We start from the raw sequence: 26,635 nt of genomic DNA, 5'->3' as shown, positions 1-26,635 counted from the left end.
GCACTTCAAAGAGAAAAAAAGTGATTCTTTTGTCTAACTGTGTAATTATACAGAAAATCTGAAATTCAAACAGTCATAACTTGATAGAAATAAGTCGTACGAGCATAAACTAAAGACTTCATTTAAAAGCTCTTGAATTGTACTTTTATATATTGTAGACTTAATTTAGAAAATTTTGAGTTGCCGTAAAAAAATGTTGATTGAAAATGACCAAAAGCATCATTTCATCTCAATTTACTCATCAATATCTCGTGTTACGCAAATTCTACCAACAGTATCATGTTAAGCGTGAAAAAATCTTCGAGAAAATGTAGATACTATATCACTTCGGAGAAAGAAAAACGTGACTTTCTGTCGAACAGTGTAATGGATAATATAAATTACGTAAAAAATTTGTTTAGTAATATGATACCTATAAACATATTTAAACAAATTTTACTTAATTTATATTATTAACAAGAAAACACAAATTGAAACTTCAAAATCATAAATATAAAAGTATTTGAGCTTTTCCGATAATAGGCTACGTTAAAAGCGCATCGTAAAATAATGTTAGTAAATATTAGTTGTTCGTAACAAGTTTGACAGAGTTTCAGCAAAGTTTTTACATTAACAAGTGACTCAAGGAAATACAATGGTATTGATTTCTTCGGTTTCTCGCTAATTTTATCTACACTCAAACGGAGCATTGGTTACGCTTAAACGGAGCAGTGCAAAGTAGTAACTCAACTTGTAAAAAAAGAAAAAATTGACTTCATACAGAAGCTGTCCGAACTAAAATCTACATATGAATGAAACGTAGTGCACAGTCACAGTTTACTTCGTCACTTTCCATCACTTTAACCCTTTCACTTCCAGCCGTTTTTATCAGTTAAATTTAGTGTTTCAGAAAATTGACCTTTATACTGAAAAAATTAAATTTTAATAAATATTTATTTAAATAGTTCTAAGTTCTAAATGCTGCAAATTTTAAAAGAGATATGCAAAGCACAAGTTCAAAGAAATAAAACTCGTGCATCACATATGATATACAAAACAGTGAAAGGGTTAATAAATAACATGATGTATGCAAGTTTACTTACTTTTACCTTTAAAGATGTTAAATATTAAATTATTCAAACGCCTCAAAAACATTTTATCAATTAGCATATTGTCACAAAAGGATATTACCAAAGATTAATTTTGTTCCTTCTGAAACAAGCCTTTTTGCAGAATCAAGCTATCAACGTTACATTGCGTGTCTCAATTTCTTCATGCGGACGGAAACGTATGCAGCTTCGCGGGATACTTTCTCCTATCGGTATAGTCGACCTTGTCACTGGCGACACATAAAAAGTGCTCGTTTTGCGGAGCGGTATAAAACCGGCTGCGCCGAAACTTTCTCGCGTGACAGGCCAAACACGTGCGATAAAGCAATTAGTCCACTCTGAATCACCGAAATGAAATCTTAATATTCAGTTTACGGCTTGGATTTGTCAGAATTGTAAAACTTTGATTCCTCACATTTTGAGTGTAGATAATGTATTTTTTTCTTATCGTGGAATTATTTTCTTTTAAATAAAAAAGTAATATGTATATTTTTTTTCTTTTTTACATAAAAAAAATAATGATGTATATTAGGTATATATTAGGTATATATAATTATGTATATTAGGTATATATGCGCATATATAAAGATTAGGTATTATCTCAGGATTGTGCGTTTAAGCGTAAAATAAAAATCTACATCTACATGTATACAATGTGAACTATATAAATTGTGTTTTATATGTTATCTATGCAAACAATCAATGCAAACAATCTATACATCATTCAAGTCTATGTTTTTTGTCATTACACTAGATTACACTAAAGCTTCTATCTCGTTTAAATATTTATTCTCGCTTTAATATTTTTTTTAATTTTCACAAATATGCAAGAACTTTTTTTTAGGTTTTTATACAGTCTGTATAAAATAATATAAAAATCTGTGTTGAATTTTGAAGATTTATGTTGCCGACGAAAGATGCAAAATTACGTACCGACGGAGAAATATTTATATAGTATTTCTTTCATATACATCTTTTATATAAAATTTTATATAAAATGCAATTTTATATATGTGTATAAAATATATTAAAAAATACTATATAAAATATAAATATATTATATAAACAACTTTGTAATTTGTAAGAATTCTGTTTTAAATACGGCGCACATATAACGTGACTTGGCGCAGAGGTCGTTCTCAAGACATTCGCGAAAAAATTCGCAAGCGAGAAATAATGCGAACCGACAGTGTCCCGCGGTGGAAACGTACTGCGCTCGTAGAGAGGATTGGTGCTCGACAGCGGCACTTATCGCACGAAAGCGATAACGGAAATGAGAGAGAAAAATTCTAGCGGCGGTTCTCTGGTGATTTCCAGTATTTTTCGACGTTGCGAGGCAAGCATCATCTGTGCACGGCTAAAACTGCGCGAGAAGGTGTCTCAATTACGTGAATAATTAGCGCGCCGCGCACTCACGGAGGTCATCGGGTGTCCACCGATCGGCGGTGAAGAGGAACAATCGCGATCGCGACGCGGTCGTTGGAACAAGTACGAATGACATCAACATCGCCGATCTACGCGGACGACAGACGCCTCGTGATTTACGAACACGACGACGTCGTTCGCCGACGACCGAACGACTGATCGTTCATAGATCGCCATGATGGAATCGGATTGACGTCACTCTTGGCGGGATTTTTCAACTACCGTTTTTTTTTATCTGAATCGATAAAAAGTTTGTTTGCGTTGCTTGAAATCTTTAAAAATGTTTACACTTGAAAAAAGGTAAATATATATTCGAGCGTTGAAGAGTAATTAACACCGTTTCTGTACGGCACCAATTTTAAATAACTCGACTATCATGCTACAAGGATTGTCGGTGATCCACAATATTTTTGTTTGTGTTTATTATATTTGTTAAATGTATATAAAAACAATGAATTTTTATAATAATTATAATTTTAAATACAAAAATTATTATTATAAAGTAGAGGTCCAATGTACTAATATTGCATCATATATTATATAATTATATAACCACGCATATCAGAAATTATTTCATAATTATGTTTCTTTTTATCAAAATATAAAATGGATTGAACGGAAAATCCAACGTGGATCACCTGTGACTCACACGGCATGCAACGTGTTAATTACGAAATTAATCCCTGAGATTCTTGAAATGGGATATCGAATTGGATGAGATCGGTTTCGCAAAATTCTCGGAAATTGATATTCACGAACATTGTTGTTGCACAATGTTAATTAATATTTGCAATAAATTGTATAAATAATAAAGAACTTTTGATAGCCAGATTTACGCAGACTATAATGAAATGGTTCAGACAACAACGAAATTGTTCGTTTTGTTAGCCGATCAAATCATTGCGGCGTATCTTTGGTATCATTACATAATGTAATTTTCGTGTCTCGAAGGATCGTTCAGATAATTAGTCTCATGCGAGAGATGTTCGATACGTCTGCCAGTTGCGGCATGTAATGAATAAATTATTGAGCTGTGACATCGAATATATATGAATAAGAGACGAATGTAATTCCACTCTCAAACGTTATATTCAGATAAATAACTTTCATATTAATAATAATCTCACAATTTTTTATGAATTAAAGTATCATATATATAACTACTTTTTCTATCACACATATAATTAATTAATTTATTACTTTCACACAAAAATTATTACATATATGTATAATTTAAATAATAATTAAATATATATACATATATTATTTAATATAATTTCAGCACTGATAATTACTGCAACTCTTATTGACAATTTGATTGGTTTGTGATTTATTCTTAGAGTTACAGAAATATATAATATATCATTCTTAGTTAATTATATACCTACATATAATTATATACACACATATAAACAATATATATAGGTATATAAATGAGATAAAAATTTGTATTATATTTTATTCTGTTAATGTATCAAAATAGAAATATGTTAAGCAATACTAATCTCGTTTTTGACAGTGTCTCATATATAAATAACTACTAGAAGCAATTAAGTTCATGCGCATTTCGCTTAATCATATAAAACAGGTTTTGAGTCGAAAGAGACAGAGAATACAGAAATTTAAATATGCCCACGAATATATAAATATGCGCGCCCCCGGGCTAAGGCTAAGGCTAAGGCTATGAGTGCATTCCATTTAACGTTCGTAATACTGGTAAGCATCATTTCATCCCTGTCATCAAATATTAAACGAGAATGAAACGATGCACGCGAGCGTAGCGAAACGTTAAATAGAACATACTCTATATATATGTTCGGGATTTATAAATCACCGCATATGCTTAGTTAATGCGAATAACTTTCCGCAGTTTTATTTCTTGGCCAGCATGCGTCCCTCCAGCTTCTTAGAAACTTTTCAAAGACTCATTTGATATTCGTGCAAGGCATAATCGGGAATAAACGTTTGCATAGCCTGTGCGCAACTAGTGTCGTTGCAATGTAAACAGTCGCATGTATGCATAGATACGACGACGAGAGAACCCCGATAAAAACGTCAATGCAATCGACAAATGCATCGCTTGGAATATCGTTGCTCTCTCTCAATTTTTTTCTCGCTTACGATTTTTCGCAGAAAATGATCATCTCGAAAAATAAATAAAAAAATACAACCAACTATATGTAATTGGTAACATTAAAATATTAGCAAAAATTAGATTATTCATATAACACGAAATACTCGACAGGTTTATTCGCCTCAAATTGGCATAATTTGGTTTAATTTAATTCCAACAAATAAATAACGGTTAATAATAATAAAATAATTTAAAAAAAAAATTACTTTCGGAATTCGTTTGATTAATACGCCGCAAACAATGATCGTAACTTCGAGCGCAGAAGGATTATTTCGCGGACGTGCAATTCTACAGACGGCTGGCGCGAGTAATGAGATAAATTTCTAACGATAGTTGGAAACAATTGTCTCTTGGTGAACCCTCCGTTGCTATTAGAGCCACACCCGCGTGCATATGCACGGTAAATGAGTAAAATGTTCGCGCTGGTATCTGGGTTGCTCGCGTACTTGAAGCGGATTTAATAAACTGCGCGCGAAACCTAACTATCGAGACAGAATCTAAATTTTCGTGGCAATTTCGCGTTCACGAAATGGAGCGCGGCATGATGACGCCAATAGCGATTTGAGCCGCTGCATTTCAAGTCCGTTCCTTGTGCAATAGACGTGTAAAAATAAAAGTAATAAAAATCCTAAATGCACGCGTTATTTTATCAAGTGAGATATCAAATAAATTAAGACTATGGCATACAAAGAACTTAAGCGGTAAGACATAAGCAATAAGCAAATCAACATTTTGCATTTGCTTCCGCTTACGTTATTGTCTTATTTTCTCTACCACGATTGACCGATTCGTTTACTGCTTATTTTTTTCTGTACGCCATGGGCTTTATAGGTAATAAAACAATAATAATATTAGTTTACAAGGTTTTGTGCAAGAGCATATAAGGCTATTTCTAGAATAATTTTCGACGCTAAACCCGAATTTTCCATTGAAATATTTTTATCAGGTCCGGTTTTTGAGATATAAAAAAAGATATTTTTTCCAATATACAGTAAAGTTTTATTAAAATTAAGAAATAAATCAGAAGTTCAATTATATGTTATAAAACACAAAAAAATTAAGCGTTCAATTTTTGTGTTTTATGTGACTTTAGATCGGTTTCACGCATTGGAATCTAGCAGTAGTTGTTTAACATGTTTTCATCCTACCTTTGATAAAGTGATAACATTTCTCAATTATCATCACATTCTGGTAGAAACCTTACGCCTTACTTATCACTTGTACTTAACTTATTCAGAAGAAATATTTATCTTAAAACTGATATGCTATTTTAAAAATTTGACCTGATAGAATTTTTCTGACGACAATTCGAGCTCAACATTCCAAAATACTTACAGTATTTTTATTCAAAATTCCAGATAAAATTAGACAATTTTAAAAAATGCAACTATAAAATAAATTAGAATGCAAGTAATGCAAACAAACTTTATATTGTAAATTAGTAGAAGACAGAAATAATTCCACGAGGCTGCAATCTATCATTTTCTACAAGGAGTTACGAAATCTGTATATAGGACAATATAAAAAAGATTCGCTGCAATATAACGAGCTACTTTCTTCTGCTGCGAATTGTTTTGTAATGTCATCTGATTTTTTAAATAAAAATTTGCGAGACACAAGAGTGTACGTGAATATACGTGAAGAGAAGTGTATGCCACTTATTTCTAATTAACTGTCAACATTTCATGCTATAAAAAAAAGATCAAATAAAAAAATATTTTCAGAAAGAGACAGAAATAAGTAAAATTTCGAAAATTTCTCTGAGTATCGATAAAATCCCTAATTTTCAAAGATAAAAAAATCCCCTGAAAATTCCGAGTTTTCCATATTTTTCTAGGTACTAAATATTCTGAAATAATATCTTCTGTCTGAATTATCCATCCCGATTAAGAGTGATTCTTAGACGACAATATACCTGTACTATCATTTCGCCATTTGTTTGTAATCCTATCGATCTCTCGAGACCAGATCTAGGTTCCGTTTGTCGAAACACTGCTCCATTAATTACAACAGCACTTTATCTTTAATCCTGCGCGTCAATTAGTCTTCATTAAGTTCTCGAGCTATGCTGGGTATTGGTAACGCGCGTCAGTTCGAAGTATGCGCGAGATAGGGCGATCGATCACACGTGGCACTTGTGCCACTTCGAGAAAGTAAGTCAATGTAACTCGCCCGAGTAAGGCTGCGCGCGGCTGATTCGTCGAAACAGCCCGGGTCCCTGAAACCTTCATTTAGTATAGATCGCGCCATCATCATGGTCAGCCTCTCTAATTCGCCTACCCGTCGTCAGCGACGTCAGCCGGAACTTCCGCATCGGATATTCCGTGGATGATCGAGTGCGTGAATCCGCGCGCGACGTCGACGGACATCGCATGTTAAATGATCTTCGATAGCGTAACTCAGCGAATCAAATCGATCATTGCTATAGAAAGAGCATGTGTCGTACAATGACATATCGCTCGAAAGTAAGAAAGACAAATTGCTGCAGCCGCTTAATATATATTAAATTCGTAATATTAAAATTGTAATATTGAATAGTCTGGATATTTTCGACCACTTTCATGTTTAATATTGAATTAAATGCAAACGAATTATATGTCTAATATCCGTTTCTACCAATGTAGTTTAATTTTAATCTCGGTTCAACTAACTCTTCATCTTTTTCTAGTTCTAAGAATTCGAAAAACATGAAGAGTAAGTTGAATCAAGATTGAAGTTAATCTACATTGTTTTGGGGGGGGGGGTAGAAAAATGGCATAAAAGATATACTATTTACGATTTTTTAAAGAGAATAATTGATCTCTCGACATCTTTTCTAAAATAACATGACAAGTCATAACGTTCGCGACTAAACGAGATTTACTCCATGTGGTTTGAATTTTTACGCAAAATATCCAACGCGATCAATTGTTTCAATTATTTAATAGTGTTAATAACGTGTATTCACCTTTCGAGAGTTTATCCACAGATTCAAAACGTCCTTCGACCTTGTTCCGCAGAGCGTCCAAATCGAAGGGTGCCGTAAATCCATGGTCCACACTACGACTCTTGCTCCTGTAATAGAGTAAATGTAGTTGTTAATTAGCTTTACCCTCGTTTATATCTCGAGCTCGTTGCGCAACAAATTTGATTAAGTAAAACGAAATCTGCTGAAAAGTAGATCAGAGGAGATAGAATGAAACGATCACAGAATGTGTCGAGATGTACTCCACTCCATAAGCTTTTTAAAAAATTAATTTTAAATTCCCTGCAAATTCCACTCCGCACAAAAATGTCGATTTGCAAAATTTACCTAAAACGTCGTTTGAACAGAAAAAAGAACAAAATAGTTGAAAATGTGAAATGAAAATGATACAAAATGGAAACAAACGCGCGAAAATATCGGGTAATGAAAAGGTATTTGTTTGCAATTTACGTCTCTGGAATGGAATCAAGACGCTTGCATATTCGGAAATAGAGTCAAGAGAACTCGTCAACTTACTCTTGTAGGATGTACGCGGATAGACGCTAATAGTTTAGCGTGACACTATTTGTAAAACGCTCAGCTCACTGGAGGTAATCTCACGTAGCCATAACAAAACGCAATTTCACGATGCAACGAACCGTGCACTGTGCAGGTTGTCTCCATAAGTCGCGTCGTCTACGAACGCGTGGCCGACAAAGATAAAGTCCAATGAAATTCCTGCGAATGGGTCTGAATAATACGACATAGTGTAACGCGAAAGGAAAAAAAAAAGAAAAAAGAAACAATCGGTGAATGAAAAAATCGGCGAATGAACTTGCATTATGCCATAACAATGACATATTTCTGTAAGTCACATTTCTGTTAAGTTTCCTTTAGAATTGTTCTAGTTTTTGTATACTTTTCAGAAACATAAAAATTTTTTAATAGACATCGAAAAAGAGACGTGTTTTACATAATTTTCTTTTGCAATCATCTTACGGCTAGACTTACCGTCAGTAAAAAATGACTTCAAAAAAATAAGATTCTACTTTTAAATCTCGGCATTTTTACATGCTTACGATCTTGCGTGTATTTTTCTAAAGGATGCACAATCATACAACATTTTAAACATCAACAATAATAATGAGATAATAACTATTTATAATACTTAGTTCTTACTGCTGAAGTCCAGAGAAAATAGAGAAGTGATGAGATGATAACGTGCACATGTGTTTTGTTTACCTGACATAAGACGTAGAGAGGTTTTCCGTCGATTTCGAGGTTGTGACATCCTGGGAGAAACGCCTGGACCTGGGATGCAACAAACAATCCAAAACAAGGATGGTGAAAACACATGCAATCTACAACGTGCGCAGGAGCTTAAAAAATTAAAGTCATAATTAAATTGAAAGAAAAAGTAAACTGCAGTACGCTTGAACAGTAATTTCTACCCGAAAAACTATTTTCCACGCAGAGTACTTAAAGTATTTTAACCTTTCGCAGAATTTAATGAGCGACCTTGCGTGCTTGACATTTTAATTCGCAATGTATGAACATGCAATTTATCAAATATAGCATATTTTTCACAGTTTTATATATGTATTAGAATAGTATTAATTCATCACATCTGTTTGCAAAACACAAATTTTTATTTCTTTTCAAATTTCACTGAAATACATGATAATTCGAAACTCTCTTTTCTTGTGTTATAAAATTTAAAAATACACAGTTAATACAACGGCATTACTCTTTTCAAAATATTCGCTCTTGTATAAAAACATGTTTTCGATTTAAGTAAAAATTTCACTCCAAGCGTACGGCAGAACTGTCAAATCAAATTAAAAACTAGCGTGGGTGCAAAAAGCAATTCGGCAGGAGCATGACGCTCGTGATTGAAAATAAAACATTCTGTACATCAAATCGAACTAATCATCAGAAAATTAATGATCGTAATGTATTGTAGCACTCTAATGGATGCTCATGCAGCTTTGTTATTTGTCGCAATCCGTACTGCGGACAACAAGTGTTGTCTATGTCGTGCGCGTAAATCACGAAAATGCAATTGCACTTCATGCGGCAGTAGCCATACTCGATTCGCTCAATTTGAAAAGTAACATCTGCGCACACGCGTGAGGCTGCGACTCTTCTAATTGCATTCAACGTTTTAATTCAATTACATTCGACGCGGCTTAGCGAGTTCACTCGTTACTGAGGAAGAGCTCCGAATTAATGATTGCTAAAACATCAGAAATTTTTTTCTCGAAACAATATACACACACTAACACTGAAAAAAAAAAGGTATTATATCAACAGTATTATTTTAATTGAAAATAATTTTATTAATTCAATAACAATATTAATGAAATAACATTTTATTAAAATAAAAGCATATTGTATTTGTGTTTCATTAATGGTGTTATTGAATTAATAAAATTATTTTCAATTAAAATAATGCTGTTGATATGACATTCTTTTTTCAGTATATATATTTGCATTTTTTATGCAATGAATTTAACTTAAATATTTTATTCTGTGAATTATTCCAAATCTGATTTAACAAAAAGATTTATTTCTTTTGTTATTGTAAATTAAGAAAATTATTCACGAAGGCTATCGTACAACAAAAAAATAAGAAATACGTTTGTTGATTCTTAATAAAATATGATTTAGATTAAAATTATACGTTTAACCTTTTTTAAGGATTTTTTTTAGAGAGCCATTTTCAGAAATAAGCAAAATATTGTGAACCGCCTAATTGTTTATTCTGTTTGCATAAAATAAAAAAACATTTTTATATTTTTTGCTGGCAAATAATTCACAAGCAGGCCGCAAGTTGAACATCACTGATTTAGAGAGATTATTCTATAATGCAATATATCACAAGCGATTGGAGAAACGTATTATTCATTAAGTGAATAATCGAATTATCCACATTACCGATGAATTAAACGATGAGATTGGATTCTTTGAGGTAGCAAATTTTGTTAAAGATTTAAGAAAGTTTATATAGAATTGCGGTTGTCTCTACATTTAGCGCTGTAATATTTAGCAACTCGGTAGAAACTCGGAAGTAATGTGAGCCAAAGGGCGCGCACGTGTACACTAAATAAAACTGAGAGAAAACGTTTTATGTGTCGGAAGATATAAATTCAAAACTTCGCAGCATATATCTGAATACAGAAGCAAAATAATAATGTATAAAATATAGCGCTCAGTACCTTCGGATGTGATTCATTTTAATTGCTCCGACCGCACGGGCTTCGCAATTTGTGCAAAGTTGGATTTTACTGGCGATTAGGCAGCATAAATTACGTTTGCGTTAAATCATACGACGTTATGCCAATAATTAGCCGTCGAAATAGCCTGAAGGTAGGCGAAATTAATGTTACTGTGCGACACATTCCGGAAAATAAATAAATTGTCGAACAATATTTAATTAAGTGACCTAACGCACGCACTGTTTTCACCAGTCCGGATAAATATGAGCGGACAGGTATAAATAGCTCTGGCACAATTTCGATGGCCCTTGTTTACGCGCCCGTTGCTTTCACGCTCGGGCAATATACTTCGCCAAAAAACAAACATTTACGTAACACTTTGCGATGTCGTGAGTTATATTCGCGATTTTCCGTGACGGAGACTGAAAGACGGCACTGAAGTATACATTTGCTGAGGAAATACTTCACGATTGCGCGATAAAAAATGCATAACATTATGTTAATAATGCATTATGTTAATTATGAAAATCGCGATATGAGTCGAGAGAAGGACAATTAATAAGCCACTACACTATAAGTTCTCGGCCATCGGAGATATAAATAATAAATTCGTAACCCAGCAAATCGACCGGACTTTCGATGAAACCACATAACCGCGTGTTGAAATATTTACTTGCTGATACGCAATATCGAAATTTTTAATCCCTCTTTGAGCCTGAACTACAAACTTATATGTATCTTCCTACAACTGTTTACATTTCATATACCAAGTTTATCGCAATCAATCTTTGAATTTCTTTTTAATTAACAAAACCTCGTAATTTGTTCGAATATAACACAGATAACAAAATGAAGCAATTATACAATTACCTAAAAATTTCATAAAAAATTATACAATAAATCCTAATAATATAATGTCAATCGGTTTTAGAAATATTTCTTCACTTCTCTTGTTTCAATCGTTACAATATAACAGCGCCTGAAAGTAGGCAACTATGAACAACTGCATGCATAGATGACAGCGATTTTTTCGCAGGCGCTTTCCTCTCTTGTTAAAATTTCCTCTCTCTCATTATAGTTTCCTTATTATAGTTTCATTCATATACCTACTGTAAACAGTGGCGATGATTCAGATACAGATCGAGACGTGCCAAGATGTGCCACATTTGTAACATGGATATTTAAAAAGAATATTAGAATATTGGTACTAATAATAAGATTGCCACAAGCTAATATTAGAATAATATTAGACTAACGGAATAATATTAGAATATTAATATTAGATATTGCCACGTCAACCAAAATTGAAAACAAAATTTCAGTAAAATCGAAGTAGAATTACTGCCACAAACTTTGATAGACATTTCATTTTTATTTAAGATTTTTTCAATCCTTCAATTTTCGAATTTATTAAATATAAACTTTGAGAGAAGAACGACAAGTATATTTTACACCGATCTAATATTTATCAGTTACATACAGTTTCTTTTTTTAAAACTTTTATGATTTCGAATTTTACATTTTTTTTAACTTTATAAACTTTTCAGAAATATTTTGATGTAAATAAAACAATAGCCATATGTGGAATATTATCTCAATAATAGTCTCAAATACAATCTTAATAAGAACATTAATAATATAATAGTAACAGAATATTCATACAGTTTCACGATAAGCTTTCTTAGTTAAGTATATCAAACGTGCGAACAGTAAATTACAGACAAGACTTTTGGGTCAGTTCTAAGCAGAATCGTAAGACTCGTAATGTGTTCTCGTAAAACTTAAATAAGAACTTGTGACTAGTATTCTAATTTTATATGCGTATGTATCTACGATTTCTTGTAAATTTTATGGCTAGTAAGAAGCTGTTTGAAAAAATATTGTACAAGCATTTAAAAATTCTTACAAGTCTTACAGGAATATGTTACGAGCCTTACGATTCTGCTTAGAATTTAGGCATTTATTTAAGGGAGTATATCCAGTTTTGGAGTATATCCAAAAAAAACGAATTTTCGTGAATTTTTTTCAAAAAAGTATATGCACATATTTGTATGAAAGATTTTGTGTTCGAAAGAATCTACTTTGATAAAATTTTCATATATTTTTTATGTAAAAATATTAATAAATAAATAAGTTATAGCTAGTGTCCGGAAAGCCGTTTTCCAAAACGCGTTTTGCGGTGACTGCCATTCGGAATTTCTGAAATGAAACAAACCCGAAAGATTTCGTTAATAATAAGAATTTATCTAGTCTTTAATCGATCGATATTCCGAAAAATTGAATTACAACAAAATGGCGGTTGTTCAAAATTGAACTTTCGATTTTCATGAAAAAAAAACGGACATTTTTCGTCCATTAAAAAAAAGTACGCATTGAAAAAAAATCCTTCGATTAAAGACTAGATTTACATGTCTAAAAAAAGCATGTAAAATTTCAGATTGATCAGTGATTTTTGAGATATCGTAGTCTCCGATTTGGGGGAAACATAGTTTTGAAAAAAACGCGTTTAAAGTTTCAAGTGCAGTTTAAGCTAAATTGAAAAATTTATTTTTCGACTTACACAGAGTCATCTATTCTAGGGCCAGTTTTTTATAGTACATCCTCTCTTGAAGTTAATGCTTTTAAAATTGAAGTTAATTTGTTGTTGCCGATAACGTATTCTTTCCTCCCTTATTATACTTATGTATACTCTTGTGTACACTAAAGGTCGTACATCTCTACGAAAATACAACAGGTCAACTTAAAATTTTGAGGAAATATTTCTAATATTATACAAGAAAATGTAATTTTTGAAAAATCGATTTTTTCAAAATTTCTAATTAGGTAGAGGAGACCGGGGCTAAGTGGGCACCTTTTTTTTCAATTGCAACTTTCAATAACAAAATAAACGATTTTAGTCAAATGATTATTAGCGTTTTATAGAGTGATTATAAGACTACAAGATGGCAATAAAAAATTTTGGTGTTTGCAACTTCATTTCATCCATATACACAAAAAATGATGATTCGGAAAATGAAATCTCAAAAATTACTTTTGACTATCGAAAACACATTTGACTACCTAAACATAACAATGCGGTACCTAAAGTAACCAAACTTCGTTGCTAAAGAAGACGCACGAAATGTTGTCTACAATATAAATTAGGAACTCATAAGATATATTTTTACCACTCAAAGTTCAAATGCCAGCTTAGCCCCGGTCTCCCCTGTACCCCCTTAAATTAAGGATCTGTCTCGGCCGAACTAGTGTGCACTTTTGGAACTTAAAATGAAATAAGTATATATTTGATATTCGGCAAAAGCAAGAGTTTCAGTACAGTCTAGTGCAGGAATAAAATCAGACCTTAAAACAACAGCATAAAACAATCGCATTTGAAAATGATGAAAGTTGTATCGCTAAGAAAAAAAAAAGAGAACTGCTTTTAATTCACGCAAGCGCATTTCAATCTATTCGGAAAAGTTTCATCATGATGGCTTTACCGTGAAAGTTTACGTACCCACGCCAGTGACGGTACAAAATAGATAGTTGATTTGCGAGCAATCGACAGTTAGCAGTTAATAATGCAGAGTTTCGGATGACCTCCTTACGCTTGAACGCGACTCAAATGGCTCGAGTTACGTGTCCGTGCGGTAATCCGTCACCAATGGACGCAGTAGTAACGGACGGTACGTGCACAGACGGCGAGCAATTTCCCCCGTTCCCCGGTTCTATCGGTCGCGACGGTGAGCTGCGTGACCGAGATCACGCGCGTCGATCGGCGCGCACGAGGTGCTTCTTACGTTCGCACACGATGGAATTAGGATCGCGCATCGACGAACCGTCGAAAGAGAGAAAGGTGGCATGAGCACGCGCGCGTGCGAGCGAGCCATTTCGACATTTCCTGCGATAATCGCGCGGCCGTATTCCCCGGCGCGGCATCGCGTCGCGTCGTTGCCCGGGCCTCCCAATGACTCTTAATCTCTTCCGACAGCTGCACGCGCCTCACGGGAAATCTCCGTGGGGAGCTTGCTATCCTCAGTGACGAAATCGCGGGGACCATTTATCGTCGGCGGATGTTAATTGAGGCAATCGCGATTAAGATTAAACGAACTGCTTAAGCAGAATCGCTGGAATTGTTTCTTAACACGACGTAATGTAACCGCTCATTTCAATAAAAGGTAAATATATTAATGAAGAGAGAAAGAAAGACGAAAAAAGAGCAACGCGATTGCAAAATGATTGGGAATTTTTTTGTGCGTGTCTGTATAATGATTAAAGAATATTATACATATTTTAACAATATTAAGACTAGAACGGGAAGTTTATTTATATGAATACATCAACTAATTATACACTTTTTATTTTTCTTTTTCAAATATTTATTATTTTCCTTTTTGAGAAAATATACTGTCTAAATTTTTCAGAGTGAAATCTCACTCCAAAAGACGAAAATCGAGCCAACCTTGAAAAATGAGTGAAAATATTTTCACTCTTGAATAAGAGTGGCAGATTTTCACTCTTTATAGAGGTGAGATTCACTCTAAAAGAATGGAATCTCACTCCTTTTTTTGGAATGAAACTTCATTCCTTGGAGCGACTTTCACTCCAAAAGATTTAGAGAGTGCATTGTAAATATGTAATGTAAAATCTACAATTGTATTTGAAATCTACTGTTTAGAACATCAAAATATTACACATAAAATTCTAGGATCAAAATATTATACATAAAATAATACGACTAACATAAGAAGACGTGTGTGTACTTGTTCAAGAGCGTGTAATAAATATACCGTTCTATCATAAAGTTTTATGCGCGAATTGACTTTATTGTCCTATTATCATATTTCATAAAGCCGCAACGCCACCAAATTGGCACGATGGGGCATCGTGCCAAAATGATTTCCTTTCGTGATACATCGCGCCGCTTAACGTCTCGAATCCGAATTGAACGTCCGATCCGAATTAAATTCAGCTTTTTACCGACAAGATTTTATTATGCACGTCTGTTCCGCAAATAGGAGCACTCGCAGGAAATCTTTTATTATTCCAGACGTGCATTATTATTATTGTTTCCGGAGAACTTGCAAGAATCGCTCGTAAGATTTTATACGAGCAATAAACAATATTCCATCGTGTAACTGCCACTGCCTCAGCGATAGACGCAAGCGACAATCGCGCTATTACTTGTTTTTTTTTTAAATGATACACAGCACGATATTGGCTTCGTAAAGTTCCTTTGTGACGAGCAAATCAATCGATATCGTTGTGCGTGTTTCATAGCTCAAGAAGCGACTGGTATTATTGCGCATCCGCGTTTCTCCATTGCGTCTGGAATACATTATCGTACCTTTAATTATTATGATTAGCATTAAAACGATAAATTGTTCATGTTTTAATGATAGGATGGAAAATACTTTTAGTTGCATATGTTTGTGAGGCTCTAAATCTCCTTGCAGGTACGAAGGAAACTCGAATAAAACCAAGATGAGGATTCCCCCGTTCTCCGTTAACGAGCCACTAAAGCAAACACAGCATCGGTGTTTCCGTTGGGCAACAACGCGAAGAGATGTTCTTCCCCGTCGTTGACCGACTCGTTTAACGATCGTCTCGGAACCGCAAGGATGAAACTCGTTGTCCTCGACAACGATAGATCGATATCTACGCCAAACTCCGTCACCCCGGAAGACAAACTTTACGGAGGAAAGAGAGTAGAGAATATGTGCGTGTACCTATATCTGTGTGTAGCAATCAGGTTGTTCGGGAACAACGTTGGCCACCGAGACGGAAACTCTGCTGGTTGTCAGCGTTGTTTTAACGAGACGGGGCTCCGGGAATTCGCAAAGGATAAACTCGATTTGTGCCGCCTCGTGTGCCACAAACCGCGTTACTTTATGATGTAACCTCGCCCATATAATGTAATCGATGTAATGTACCGTATGGTACTGGCGTAGCGAGATCGAAGCTGTTGCGGAACGCTTGTCGTTCAAAACGCTGATCGCTCTGGAAATGAAACTTATTGAGTTTGGACATAAAAAAATATCGTTAATATTCCAATTAAATCAGTTAAAATAAAACATAATAAAAAGCACTGAAAAATAATTTGGAAAAGATTGTACAGAAAAAATACTTATTAAATGTAATCATTAGAAGTTTCTATAAGAAAATGTATAGAAAGAGATTCTATAAGAACTTAAAAAGACAACTACCTTACAGGTATTCAAATTGAAGACGGTGAAAATGAAGAAAGATAATTGCATTGCAACGATAATTATGCTCGGGATATATTCCAAGTGCAAAATAAATAATAACAAAATTATTTAAAGTTCAATAATTTTAAATTATTTTAAATCTGTTCCTAGAATACAATATGTTCATTATTATTTTCTCATATACTTTAGCAATTTTTTTGTCTTACAAAAGACATTTTAATCGTCCTTAATTTATATCGGATACAGGATTTTTCTTTTCCCCATTTACGAAAATTACCTGCCGTGACTCAAAATAATGTGGAAATTCCATCGTAAACGGAGAGTCAATCGTGCAATGTACTATTCGCGTTATCATCCTGCAAATTAAGCGGAAATGCCGATAATCGTAAGCGGAAAAAAAGAGGAAGAACATAAAACAAGAAACGCAATTATGGATGAAATTACTTCGAAGAAAAATTTATAGTTTTATCATGTAGATAAACTTTTACGAACATGTATAAACATGTAAATATTTCGAGATATGTCTTAAGAAATACATAGAGTGTAAAGTAAATATTTAATAAAATATTCTCTTTGTTTCTGAAATAAAACCTTGTACGTGCTAGGTATAATAGGATATAAGTAAATACGAGTAAATAAAGAGAGGAAACAAATTTTATTCGAATCGCGTTTCCTTGGTGCGTTTCTTGATGGAAAGCTAAATGCTTCCGCTTCAAAAAACAGCATGAATCGAGGACATCTAGCTTCCGCCTAATTGATACCTTCATTTAATTAATTCAAGAAAGAAATAGTAAACGAGGTCAAAACAACACTCTTCTATTAGTATCAACGGATTACGAAGGTCGAAGAAAAATATCATTATGGAGATTATTTCATCATTTTTTGGACTAATAAAATATTTTTCTTGCATCATAATTAGTTTTCATTTCCTGTTACAACTCTCATGTTGATATATTTTCTAGAAAATGTATTATGATAGAATATGATAGATAATTAATTAATTATCGCATCGTGGTAATAAATAAATAAAATTCACAATTATAGGCGCAATTAATTAAAATTCTAAAATAAAAATATATAAACAATTACGCAATATTAATATTGCCAACTTTATAGTATATTCATTAGATAATTTTTAATATTTAGGAGACATCGAAGTTGATTCTCTTGGAAATTTTAAAGGCTTATTGGAATCATGGTCTGCCCTTTCACAGCTACATTGCGGTCGTAATTAAAAGACAATGTAACTTAAAATGTGAGATTATATACACGTATTCGTAACGCGTACGTCGACATCGTTGCAGGAATTTAAACATATTTATCATTATACAATCGATGCGCTTTATCTATCCGCAGCACCATATGTGGTGGACAATCCTTTGAGACGATTGCCAATCGATCGGCTTATTCGATGAGCGTGATTTCCGGTCGACGGCCGTTTCGTTTTGTCGTTAATTAAAGCCCACCCGCTGAAACTGTGGCCTTTACCATGGAAGTCCAGCCGTTAATTCGGAATGGCAATTAGACGCAGATATTAATTTTCTGGCTACGTTTTGTGGCGCGAGCCAAGCCATATACTGTGATATAATCATCATAGTAATTATAAATTCATAAATTATAAAGCCACAAACTCATGTGCCGCGTACTTGTGTGCACATTATAACGATGCGCAAGAAACTGCTACAGCTGTGCGAAAAAACAAAGAAATTAATATTTTTCTTGCGCATTAGATTGCAAGGCACGACGCCAAAGTAGTCTAATTGCGTTTGCAAAAGGTTTCTTTACAATCTCTAATTGTTTTTAACTTAAAAATCACCGAGCCAATCGTAAAAAGAAAAATATTTTTAGCTACGATTAAAAAATTAATAAATAATTCAACAAATTTATTAATACATAGTTTAACAATTAATAGCTTTGTGTATACTAATTGATATTATTATACAAAAAGCGTAAATTAAAAAATCTTAGTAAACGAATCTATTTAATAAAAATGATGACACTAATTTTAGAGCACCACGTATTACTTTATACATAAACATGTATGTTACCGCATGTGTGTTTGATTACGTTACTTATTAAATAAACATACTATCGAGTTTTCATACGTTACTAATGTTGATATAACATATAAGGAGTGAATATAAATCATATTTAAAAAATATTTAATTAATTAAATAACGTATAATTTTAACGTTACACACGTTTGAAGTTACAATCTTCTATTACGATGATACCTATACATAGAAAAATTGAAAGATCGTATAGAAAAGTTCAAAGATCATCGATAAGTTATCCCGACTACTATGGTTGATCAAATAAAAATTTAATAAGCTCAAAGATCCTTCGTAATGTCCACAAAAAACTCCCGAATTATTACATCTCATGCCATGTATCGACCGCAAATTCGCGGAGCGACAACCTTTTAATCTCTCTTTTGACGAGCTCATCTACGAACATCATCATTGGACGAATAATCATCATTATTAACTGCTGATTCATTTTCCATACAATCTATCTTGTTAATCGGCGATATTTAGTCGTGACTTCCGCGTGCAAAATAAGCCGCGAGCTAAAAGTGAATGTATTACGATGTATATATAATCAAGTTACTATTTCGCTTTCAGTTTTTCATACTCCGGATATCCGGAAGAATAAAGTTTCACTATTCGTTTGACACGTGTAAAATTTAATGCCTAGAATCCACTCGATATTTGATCCGTCAATTATTCAGAAATTTGATATTTCTGTTAAACAAAAATCTTTCATTATATTTCTTTATATTATACATCGCGGACTCTTGTAAAAAAATTGTGTAACACGGATTCACGAGAAAAGATCTATTTTTCGCATTTGTTCAGAAAATAACAGCGAGACAGATGGGAAGCATATCAAATCCCGGGAATAATTACATCATAACCCAAAAATGCGTGTCGCAGCAGTAATAAACTCGTTCGCGTCGGAGGTAGAAATTTATGAAAAAATCTGGCCGTTTGGCTATTAAGCAACGACAACAAGCAGCTGTTGCGTGTTTGGCGCCTTCCACGTGCCGTCTCCCAGTTGACGTATCGGCTGCCAAGAATTCTCGAGATACAAGAAAAGATACAGAGTTACACAGTCTGGGTCGCGGCCAGGTTTAATGAACGCCTTACAAAACAAAGCTAGACGACGGAATGGGACGATGAATGTGCATTGTATATAGAACACAGAAATGCATGCTGTATTATGCAGTTTTACCGCGACTGTCACAATTTATGACCTACGGATGGCGCGAATTATCATTCGCGAGAGCGTAATAACAATAGTATTTAAATTAATTACCAAGGTCAATTATAACTCGTACAATGTCTTATTTCTTCTCCTTCGAGAATTTCCGTTGTTCTTAATTAATAAACCGCATTGTGTTTGTCATTCATAAATGGTCAGTGTTTGTCAAACGTCTTTGCATCTTGTTATCTAACTCTGCAATCAAGGTGTCAGTCCATAAAAATAAATCAACCTACACAAGAAACATGTAAAACGACACGATATATTTTTTAGATACACAGAAGCTGAGGATTTATAATTTCAACGAATCTTTTAAAAATCGCAGAATAAATAAAATAATTCGAGAATTCGTCAAGCGTGTAGAAATGTAAGAATGTAAAAGATTGTATAAGAACATAAATAAGAGGTATTTGTCATCTTGTATAAAGAAGATAAATTGAGTGTATAAATAAAAATGCATATTTCTCTCGCAATATATTGTCATCATTATTAACAAAATAGTGGAATTTATTCATATTGTCATTATTATTAACAAAGTAGTGGAATTTATTCAATTCTGAATATATCCGGAGTCTAACATTTAATATTTCAAAAGAACGGTACTCGAGTAACGATAGAGTACCTATTATGCGAGTACCGTTAGCCTCGGCATCATTGTGCGAGCAAACACGATGCAAAACGAAAGTCCATTGTTTTCTTATGTGCAAAATAGATATTCATAGTAAATTCACATTCTTGCACTCTCTTCTTAAATCTTTTCAAAGCATATTATTGGAAATAAAAATATAACATCATACGTGAAATTTCGCATTCATGACGACACTATGCTGACGTTATGAATTTTGCGTTTCATAGAAAAATTCCATCGATTCGACGTTGCCATTTACATCTGCATCGATAAACGCCAAAGTTTGCGAGTTGACAAACGATGCATACCGTTTCGTTAACCAATGACGTCATTCATTGACGTCGTCATTGTTCAATTACAATGCACCATATATGCACGCGGTCTCGTTGTTCTCTTTCGAACTCGCGGAACCAATTGTTACGAATAAAACAGTCACGGCATTTACAAATATGTAGTAGCAATAACAATACTAGTAGAAAAATACTACCTTACACTGGTTAAATTCATAATATCAAATTATACCCAATTGGAATTTTTTTCATTATTTTTATTGATCGTCGCTGCTCCTATTCAATATGTCGTTAAGTTAACTAAAACAAAAGAGTTAAACAATTTAAATCAAGAAATTCACTAAATTTGACTCAAATTTAGTTCATTATGTATTAAGTGCATACGTTGATATAGATATTTTTTACTTAGAAACTAAATCATTCAACCACAGAAATGAATTGGTTTACATTTTGACATAAATGGAAATTAAAAATAACAAAATGTTATTTAACTCAAAGAATTGGATTATCATTGTTCCTTTGATATCTAACAGTGTAACTTCAAGAAAAACTATTTGATCATTTAAACGCTAATGTTCTCAATTTAGCGAACAAAGCCATATTTACAAAAAAAAAGTGAGAAAGTAATAGTATGCAAATGAAATATGCATGAATAAAATGTACATATAATACACGTATATTATATTTCAAATATTGTATAATCATGTATTTATGCAAGAAATATTTAAATATATTCAAATAAAAAATCTACAAATATTATTGCATTATATTAATTAATAATTAATTAATGCAACTATAATATCGTGAAATGAGATAGAGCGATAAGTGAAAGAATAAATGAAAACTCAATATTACATTTGCACTGACCGGGTATAAGCAGAGGAGAAGGTGGTATTATATGGCCAGTGTATATATTGTGGCCTCCCTTAATATTTCCGCTATTATATAGCGAATCCTAACGATTACTTACAGAATTATTTGGTCAGTATAGCTCGCCGTTACACCATAACACTAATATTACCGATACTCAATAGCTAGCACTTATTATAACTCAATTTTTACTTTCAAGTATTTCGAAACGTTTCTGAGGTATATTTTAGCATTTAATTACACCTACTTCCTCATTTTTCTTAAACTTGAGCGTATTATCATATGAAAATATGTATTTTTGAGTGTGTTATTTGCTATTTAACATTTTATTTAACTGTATATATTTTAAGTTATGCAAATTTAAACAATATCATGGCATTTTGCTAATATGGCTCTCTATGGATATTGATTACTCATGACCTCTTTTTTGAGGTTTTCATATCAAAATAATTATTTGATAATCGATTGTAGCTGTAATGTTAATCTATAGCCTTTTTTATATTATGTGTGTGCTATTTTTAGTACTGAGCAGCTTATATGCAGAAGTTATGTGAATGTATGTACATTCATTTGCATACATTTTAAAATAGTTTACTTTTTTGTTAATTTTGTAATCAAATACTGTTTTCTCAACAAAATTAATATTTTAAGTTTTTATGGAAGGCCACATTACCATTCATTTTTTTCTTCGAATCATTATGTCGCCACATTTTTATTAATAGTGTCCTAAATAATAAATATTTCGTAACTTTGAGTCCAGAATCGATTCAACAATATTTTAATGAATGTAATTGTCAAGTTTTAAACTTAAATATTAATTATTAACAAAGTTATTGTTTAAAATGTAACAGGGGTGCCATAATATACCATCTTCTCCTCTAGTAAATGAATATGATTGGTTGAATTCAAAAATAAAAGCTAATATGATTTTAAATGTGAATATTTATAGTTATATATACATATAGTTATAGAATATTAAGTTTAATATTAAATGATTTTTTGTTTAAATATTAGCGCACTGTTTACTAGCCCAAATTTCTTACGTTATTAATGTTTTAAATATAGGAAATCTTAAATATTTCCCAAAATTATTTGCAAAAATATTTCATTATTCGCGAGTAAATAATGACATATTTAATTTTGTATATTTTTTACATACGTCACAATTTCTTATCCTTCCCGAAAAATTGATTTTGTAACATGGCAACTTTAAGAAGAAACAACGACAACGTATTAAAAATACGTGTGTATGTGGTGGTGAATGAGAAAATAACATGGGCGAGCATTTTTCGTCGCGGTTTTTTCTCCTCTTTTACGTAGAGAAGTGCTTTGTGGATTTTGCGGCAACGACAGATCCCGCTGCTGCTCGTTATGAAATTCGCCGCTCAGCCGTGTTTCGTCGGGGCTCGTAACTCGCACAGCTCGACTTTCTAATAGTCTCCATACTCGTGTAGCAGTGCAACGCAGAGCCGAACTCCAACGCAACGCGGACCAGCAATCGCCAACGATAGTATCATTTGATTGCGTCGATACCGAGTCGTGCCGGCAAAGCGTTTTCCTCGCGTTTCAATCTTGAGCAAACTGTTTCCATTGCCATTTCGCACATATCGGTATATTATACCTGAAGATAATACACGATAGAACAAGATTATTGATGCAAAAATCACGCAAATTTCATCATTTCCTTCGAGAATGGAAGAATTAACGATATAAATATACTAAAATTTTCCACGACATACCATAGATTAATAAATCTTGTTAATTCGACACGTTTTAATCCCTTCATAATAAAGACATTTGTTAAGTTGAAAATATGTAGCAATTACTAAGGCTCATATACTCTGTAACTCTTAACGAGTAAGTGTTGATGTCATACATTGCTTTTACATATGATAAAAAACCTGCGCAATAATGATATAATGATACCGACACTGCCGTTAAGATTTATTACAGAATAGAGACATAAATAGGCCGTAGTTACAAAAATTATATTACATTTATAGTAGGTACTTAAAGTTTATATTATCTCTCAGTAAAATTAACTTGAAAGAAAAACTTTTATCTTATATTACAAAGGCATTAACTATAATGCGTCGCGATATAGAGTTTAAAGGGTTTGTAGAAAGTACGAGATACGAAAATCAAATTTGATAGGGAATAAATAATATAAATATCACAGCCATCGCCGCGCACTATGACATCATATTTACTGTCTAGCTTTCTACTTGCGTTTCCTACACGCTTCCTATTTCATTAAATCGGTTAGTTGTTATCGCATAATCTGCATTTGTCGTTCCCCTGAAACTGCACGTTGTTGCATGCCATCGTGAAAGCACTCTAGTTCTGACTGCATTTTTAAGGTAATAAAACGCTAAAACGAATCCGCGTCTCGCAAGGATGCACACGTACAACACCGTCCCTGAAAGTTGATACGCCCTCGACGTGTGAGTAAAAATAATGTATCGTAATATCTTCGTTCCCGGTCGTTTTGCGTGCCCCTCAACAACGCATGAGAGCTCGTATATTTTTCACTACTTCACGTCTTTGGCACCCTTTCAGCCACGCTCGATGCAAATGCAACGTTTCGCGCACTCATCGCGGTTCAAACTGGTTCCGAACCGTCTCATAACCAGTTAGAGTAAATAGCTCATTAAAAAAATTCAGGCAGAGATTATACGTATACAAGACGATATTGATTTTGATAAATAACGTGATGTATAGAAGCGTCAAGTTATAACAAAGAACATATATAAAATAATAGATGAATAAATTTAGTTATGTTCACAGCAGAAAAAGCAGCTTTGTAACTGTTGTAAGAGTCCTTAATATGAGTGGTTTATATATTTAAGTCGGTATTCATAGTCGATTTTTATATTCGAGGTCTTAAATACAGTTTCAAGACTTTATTTATATGTCCTAAATGACATCAATTAATCACAAAGCTGTATTAACACTTAATACATTATTTAAGATCCTTTCAAAGAAGAAGATTATGAATATTGGCCTAAGACCGGTATTCATACAGACCATTCTTATTTCAAGACTGTCTTAAGTAATGTCTTAACATGCTAATACTTCTCTGTGATTGGCTTGTGACATCTTAAGACTGCATTTAGACTGTCTTATTGTTAGATCCAGCGAGAAACTAAGAGCAAGAATCATATTAAAGAATCTTCTCGAAAATTTTATAAAAATTGCTTTTTCTGCTGAACGCAGCCATTAACAATTTACGTAAGTAATTATACCACATGTAAAGCTATAATAAATAACTATTGAGTGTTAAATTATATCACAATAAAATCATGTTTCGAAGTTGTTATTATCATGTGTCAGCGGGTAAGGTATCGTTGAATTCTATTCTCGATGATGTGTCTCTTGCCAACCAAATCTGCTCGTTCTAACATGCGTACATCGTTTATGAAATGTAAACACGAGTGCGAAACTCTTACTCGTTTAAATCGCAAAGAAATGATTAAACCGCACGATGCTTAGGAGTGACTTTACTTCCGCGCTCCTGTAACATTGCAACGCTCTGACCTGAATTTCCAATTCTTCTGAGATAAATAATTTGTAGCTTATTAGGTGCGTCAGTAACAATCCAACGATTTTGTCTCGTGTGAATTTATTCTTTCTCTAGCATGCGCATGTTCATCTCGATTTGAATTTGAGGAATCTATCTGGAAAGCATCGAAATGTTAAACTGTTTTATTGTTAAGACCTACGATGCATACACGGCGTTTATTTGCCGATAAAATGTTCCAGTTTTGTAAAATGCTTGTTTCGAAAACAGTTTTGCAAAATAAAAGTTATTGCCATACATACAGTTATATGTATCAGAATTCGAAAACTGTGTAATGTTACTCCAAATATTGAGCTGGGAGCAAAAGTTCATCATAGAAAAATATAATAAATTTTAATAAATATTTGTATGAAGTGCCAGCTAAATATTTACTAAATGTAAACATATATTTATGTGATACAAAAATTATTCACTTGAATTTAACTATTATTTTTTATTTAGCAAATATTTATTTTCGCAAATAAATGTGATATTTTTCAAAAAATTGTTATATTTGTACTATTCAAACAATTATTTACTAATATTTAGCACATTTTTCAGTGTATGAACTTCAAACAGCTGTAATTTCATTAAAAATAAACAAAATTTAAATTTAAAAAAAGGTTTTAAAATTCAAAATCTCTATCTTTCGAAAGGTCACGTCTTTTGAGTTTCTCTGAAAGATAATTTTTACGTAGGAAACTGTAAGCTGAACTAAATGGACAATTTTCTTCTAATTTTATGCGCCTTTCACGTGCTCAAAAAAACTTGCAAAAATTTTCGTCTTTTTAACGTGAAAGCATAAAGTTTTCCCTATAAAATTGTTTTTTAAAAATGTTCCAAAAAATTTTGTATTATTGAGTTAGCGTGAATTAAATAAAAGGAGCATTTTGATTTTGACTGCTCGTAATTCCGTTAAAATCATCGCGCACTGCAATTAAAAAAATAGATTCTTACATTGAAGAAAAAGATTAGCTGCTGCAGCAAATTAGATAGTAAAATATGGTATAGCATTTTTAATTGGCTG

General features: G+C 32.9%; 1 protein-coding gene across 1 annotated transcript in view; it reads right to left on the bottom strand.

Annotated features, from left to right (window-relative positions):
• mtd (TLD domain-containing protein mustard) overlaps positions 1 to 26,635 on the bottom strand; it is an 88,907-nt gene that overhangs the window by 54,032 nt on the left and 8,240 nt on the right. Inside the window, 2 exon segments of the mRNA XM_018448757.1 lie at positions 7,595 to 7,701; positions 8,834 to 8,902. Coding sequence (XP_018304259.1) covers positions 7,595 to 7,701; positions 8,834 to 8,902 — 176 coding nt within the window.

This window comes from Mycetomoellerius zeteki, unplaced genomic scaffold, assembly GCF_001594055.1.
Source record: "Mycetomoellerius zeteki isolate Tzet28-1 unplaced genomic scaffold, Tzet1.0 scaffold225, whole genome shotgun sequence".
NCBI classification, from domain to species: Eukaryota; Metazoa; Arthropoda; class Insecta; order Hymenoptera; family Formicidae; genus Mycetomoellerius; species Mycetomoellerius zeteki.
This window is presented reverse-complemented; position numbering and strand designations above follow the sequence as displayed.